Source organism: Triturus cristatus, chromosome 6, assembly GCF_964204655.1.
Source record: "Triturus cristatus chromosome 6, aTriCri1.1, whole genome shotgun sequence".
Classification (NCBI taxonomy): Eukaryota; Metazoa; Chordata; class Amphibia; order Caudata; family Salamandridae; genus Triturus; species Triturus cristatus.
In genome coordinates, this window is record NC_140589.1 from 823,764,308 (window position 1) to 823,770,087 (window position 5,780).

The following is a 5,780-nucleotide window of genomic DNA, read 5'->3' on the forward strand; positions in this document are numbered from 1 at the left end:
TTATATACGATGTTGTTCTTTGGGGCTGGGAGTTGGTCCATATGATATTTATGTTTGGACTTCTCTTACAGTTTAAACCGGTCCCACCTTCCTCATACTATGAGCGCACTTTAAAACGGATACATAGGATGGCAGGTATATATAACAAGACAGATATGAGGGCATTTCATCCTCCTTTAGTAGGCTTAAAGGTGAGGCTATAATTATATCCGATTCTATTTTTTCAGATTAAGAGGTGTGTTCCCTTATGTACCCTATGAACTTATCGCACTCCCGTTAAAGAGAAGTAAGGGAAGGAATCCACAAGTACCTACCGCTTGGATGTACTGGCTAGAATAGAAGGTAATATCCCTCACTTAATAGAAACCTAGCTGTTCTATTCAAATAAGAAGAGCGCATGGATGATGTGTTGTGAATAGCTTTGTTAAAGATTGGCTGTACATGTGTGGTTGTGGTTGATGAATCACCAGGAGAACTACACCTCTCTTTCCTATAATGGACTCTGCTGCCCCTGTTAGAGTTCTGCAATTGGTATAGGGATTTTTATTAAATTGTGGACACCCATATAAGGTTTTTATAAAATTGTTGACGCCCATGTATGGCGTGTATAGATGTAAATCACAATTGTACAAATTGTATATTATAGATGGGTATATTAAATGTATGTCTTTTTTGGTTTTTAATGTCAATTTTTATGATTTGTCTAGATTCTCTATATTGTGGGAGACCATAATTAACTGTCCTGAAGAAGGTGGTCTTCTATTTTCTGTTTTCCACCGAAACGCGTCGACGCAACTTTAAAAAAAAGGAGACTATAGATCGGAATGACATCTGTTCTCCGGAAAATGCAAACACTAAGTATCTAGTGCAATGAGAATAGTTGATCTAGATCATTTGTCTTCCTTTGTTTTTTGATTAGAAAACATCTTTCTTACTTGTGTTCTCCCAGTGTTTACAAATGATCCTTAGGATAAAATTGGTTTAATATATTTTTACTGTATGTTTTTTATTGTAAATTCTTTATTTGTTAACTGTCCAACAATTATAACATTGGGCGCAGATTTTACTGTCTTGTGATTGCTATAAAGAAATGTTTTATCATGCCATTGTTTCTAATAAAATATAGAAATTTTTAATTACGAGTCCACATGTGGTTAAGACAAGGGTGCTTGTTCTGGTGAGTGAATGTTTTGTTGTGAGTAAGAATCTTTGAGTTCACCTGATGACGTGCCAAATAGGGGAATTCTTCTCTTGACTTTAATCTTTGTTGACACCAAGGTACCCCCATATTTTTTAGGGTGCTGTAAAGTTGGCCGCTTCTCACTGGTTGTGTTGGGTGACCACCACCAAAAAATGTGTAGGTAGTACAACACAAGGTCCTGAGGAATTGCCATCAAATTTGATAACTAGGCAAGAAACATGTTGACCTCTTTTTAAGCGTATCAAAGCACAACATTAGGTGACGATACGCGACGTATTTATTTTAATTAGGGAAGTAGCCAAACTCATTAAAATATTTTTGATTGGACTATTTTTCTCTATTTTAACATCACTTAAACACTTCACTTTCACCTACACTAGGACCCTTACTCGCACTTCACCTGTCGGCTCTGGAATAAAGATCTCCGTGAAGTAGGCCCCATAACGGGTGCCTGATCGGGCATTGCAGCACCGGCCCGAGTAGGAGCAGACCCGATGATGAAGCAAGACACCTACTTGTCAGGTGTGTGAGGGTCTTTTTCCAATAAGGAGATCACTCTCCTATGTTTCATTGGGTTCAACCATACAGTTAGGACATGTCAATTTTTGTTTTCTGATAGGAACTTCATACTCAGGGCCTCATGTAGGTAGCCAAATACCGGTCGGTAACGGCCGATTTTCGGTAAATATGCCGTTACCGACCGGTATTCAGACAAGTGAGATGTAGGAGTCCAAAAACCACTTTTCGGTAAATATGAGGCGGTAAATACCGATTCATATTTACCGAATTCCAAAATACCGAATCAGAGTTACCGAATACACAATTAACGAATCGGTAAATATGAAGTGGTAAATATGAAGTGGTAAAAATTAAAATGACATGTAGGAGCACTCGGTAATTAAGAAATCCAAGAAAATCGGTAAATAAGAGTCGGTAATTAACACGGATTGAAAGCAGGTGGTAACCATCAACAGTGCAGATAAGCAATCCCAAAATGCAACAGCGTGGACAACATGGCCGCTATGTACGTCATTGCAAGGCGCCTACGTCTACAGGCAGCAGGACTGAGGGTTTGGCGACGGGAGGAACGCATCTACAGACAGCGCATCACACTATTCCAGCTGACTGATGCAGAGATACATGAGAGGTACAGGCTACACCCCGAAACCATCATGGACTTAATCAGGGACCTTCACCCACTCCTGGACCAGCCAATAAGAAGGGCGCACGCCATACCCCCACATGTGCAGGTGCTCTGCAGCCTACATCTGCTGGCATCCGGCAGTTATCAGGTGGTGACAGCTGCGGTGGGTGGGGTATCCCAGAGTTGCCTGTCACGTTTCTTCATGAAGTTCCTGGATGCCATGATGCAGAGAATGCACCACTACATAAGCTTCCCAAACACACAGGCTGCACTGCAGAAAACAAAAACAGACTTTTATCACATGGCACAGTTCCCCCATGTCATCGGCTGTATTGATGGTACACACATCCCAATCTGTCCACCAGCTGACACAGAGCACATCTACAGGAACAGGAAGTCCACCCACTCCATCAATGTGCAGGTGATCTGTGATGCAGGGAACATCATCACAGATATTGTTGCAAAGTTTCCTGGGAGCACCCACGACTCTTACATCTTCCAGAATAGTGGGATCTACACACGACTGAGTGCCGGAGAATTCGGAGAGGGATACCTGCTAGGTAAGTAACAGTGACGCCCCTTGAAACCTGCAAATCATAGTGTATAGAGGCATGTTACTGATGGTTCCCTTTCACTCATCTAGGCGACAGTGCATATGCATGCCGGTCATTCATCCTCACTCCCTACCTACACCCAGCAACCCAGAGTGAGAGACGATACAACGTGGCACACAAAACAACACGCAATGTGGTGGAGCGCACGTTTGGACTACTGAAGAGCAGGTTCCGCTGCCTGCACAAGAGCGGAGGCGCACGCCAGTACAAACCCATCACCTGCTGCAAGATTATTGCCACTTGTGCAATGCTGCACAACCTTGCCACGAAAAAAGGTACAGATGTGGAACTAACATATTTTGAGGACAACGAGGATGAGTCAGGCCAGCCAGAGGGCAACGCAGCTAGAGTGCCAACTGCAATCGATGGGAGAGAGAGACGGGCAGAGATCACATGCAACTATTTCTGAGTAAGTGAGGGGACACAGCGAGTTGTGAGAAGTCATGACGTAGTTTTAATGTGGCACCACGCCATGAACACATGAACAAGCCAATCTGGCAATATCCCATCTATACAAGGAGTAAGTCCAGGGTTACGTCACCCAATGGGAAGTGGCTAAGCAGGGCTACATCAATGTTTGCGCATACGCGCTGCAGTGGTGGATTGCACGGCCTGTGCATCCTCACTAGAGCCAACCCCAAGCCGCCTACTGCTCCTGCGTGCTTCTGGGACGGGGGGTGTGATGCTGCTCCTGCTGCTGGTGTCGATGCTCTCCGCAGCATCCCCTGCAGCAGTTGTCGACGCCTGACTAGTCAATAGCACCCCTAGTGCACTTGTCACCTGCACCATCCCCCGAGACAGGTCGCTGCAGCACTGTGTTAGGCCCTCCTGCATCGTCACAGAGCGCCGGCACAGTAGAGAAGTCGCAGTTGCCAGACGGTTGAGTGCCCTGCTGGTAGTGTCCCTTCTCTGGCGTTCCCGGCGCCGTGCTTCGATGTCAGCATCTAATTTGCTGCACAACTGCTGGATTGACTGGGACATGTCCCGAATGCCCGCAGCCATGCCGCTAATGTTATTGTCCATGTTGACTAATGTTGTCTTCATCACCCGCATGTGCCTCTGGACTGACATGACTGCCTTTGATTGCAGGCGCTGTTGCTTCAACATTTGGCCCTCGAGACCCAAGAAGACACCATGGCCGTCAATGGGTGCTGGTGGACTCTGGACACGCGACCTGCGGCGCCCTCTTGCTCCCGTCTGTGCTGCCTGTGAGGTGTGGGGCACAGTGGCATGGCTCCCTTCCTGGGGCCTGGTGCGGTCTTCTGGGCCCATGCTGTCGTCTGACGAGGTGTCTAAGGCTCGTAGCCTGGCTGCTGGACGCCTCCTCATTCTCACACCTGCAAGCGGAGATGTGGCCGGTGATTCGAACATGAGTGGCGATGCTGGCTCTGGTTGAGGTGATGCTGGCTCTCGGTGAGGTGATGCTGGCTCTGGGTGCGGCGAGGCTGGCTGTGTTGGTGGTGCGGCTGCCAGTGGGCCTGCTCCCTGGTCTGAACTTGTGCTGGCTAGAGGTGATATTTGTGGCCGGTGTGCCGTCTCTCCTGCAGCATGCCCTGTCCTGCATGATGTCACATCTGTGGACAGAAATACAACATTGGCTCAGTGTCCCCGAAGGGCTGCATTGCAAGCGTCACAATAAATCATTTCACATTCCAAAATGTCCTCTGTCTCCTTGTGCCTCGAGTGCGTGACATGCCTTGTTGCCCTGTAACATTTACGTCATGGTTAGTGTTACCCTGACTACATCTCCCGGAATGCATTGCCTGTCTGCACTGACACGTGTGGACTGCAGTGTGATTCTCGTTTCACAATGGGGGATGTGGGATAGGGGTGGGGGGGCTACATTGCTGTGCTTTCGTCTTACCTTGGTGTGTTGCGGCTCTGGCAGAGCTGTCGGCGTCCCCGAGGCCCACGACGCTCTCTTGCTCGATTGTGGCCGCCACCAGCTCCTCCAGTTCGGTGAGGGCAGGTGCCCTGTTGGTTCCACCTCCGGTCTGGCTGGCCTCCTTCTGGATGTCGCCCATCTTCCTCTTGGTTACAATCCTCAGGTCATACCAGCGCTTTTTGAGGACCTCAATGTCCCTGTGGGTCACTCCCACAGCATTGACCTGCGCCTGGATGGCCAGCCATATGTTGCGCTTTTCAGCCTCAGGCACTTGCAGGGACTGCCTTCCAAACAGCTTCTGGTGCTGCTTCACCACCTCCTCCACCAGCACCTGGAGTTCCTTGGGGCTAAATTTCAGCTTCCTCCTCCTTTCCCCTCCGTCTCTCTGTGTTCTCTGGCTGGACATGCTGTTCGTTTTCCCGCTCGCACAGGCAACGGCTCCCTGCCTCTCCTCTGCACTCAAAGCCTCTCCAGGGTCGGCTAATTATGTACACCTGCCTGGGTGTGGCCACTTCCTGGTTGGGTGGGCTGTCGTTGCACAGGATTAGCTGTTTCGTCAAGTCATGTGATTTTATTTACCGAATCCGTACATACCGATTCGGTATTTTCCGATTCGGTAAATACCACCTCGGTATTTTCCGAATCGGTAAATACCACCTCGGTATTTTCCGAATCGGTAAATACCACCTCGGTATTTACCGATTCGGTGAATTCCGATTCGTGATTACCGAATGTTACCGAATCGGTAACTGTTACCGAATTTTTACCTACATATAACTTACCGATTCTAATTTACCGATTCGGTACGGCTCGGTATTTAAGAACCGGTAAAATTTATTTACCTACATGAGGCCCTCAGTGTTCTAATATAGTCTTCTGGGCATGTATGCTGGACCTTATTATAAAAGCCCATACCATTACTTCCCCTCCTTTTTG

General features: G+C 47.6%; 1 protein-coding gene across 1 annotated transcript; it reads right to left on the bottom strand.

Annotated features, from left to right (window-relative positions):
• Positions 1–380: 380 nt before the first annotated feature.
• On the bottom strand, positions 381–5,250 carry LOC146817932 (uncharacterized). The gene is made up of 3 exons (XM_085609714.1): positions 4,824–5,250; positions 4,329–4,533; positions 381–522 (listed from the first exon to the last, which is right to left on the bottom strand). Exons 1-3 carry the CDS (start codon positions 5,248–5,250, stop codon positions 381–383), a joined length of 774 nt encoding a protein of 257 aa, XP_085465840.1.
• Positions 5,251–5,780: the final 530 nt, after the last annotated feature.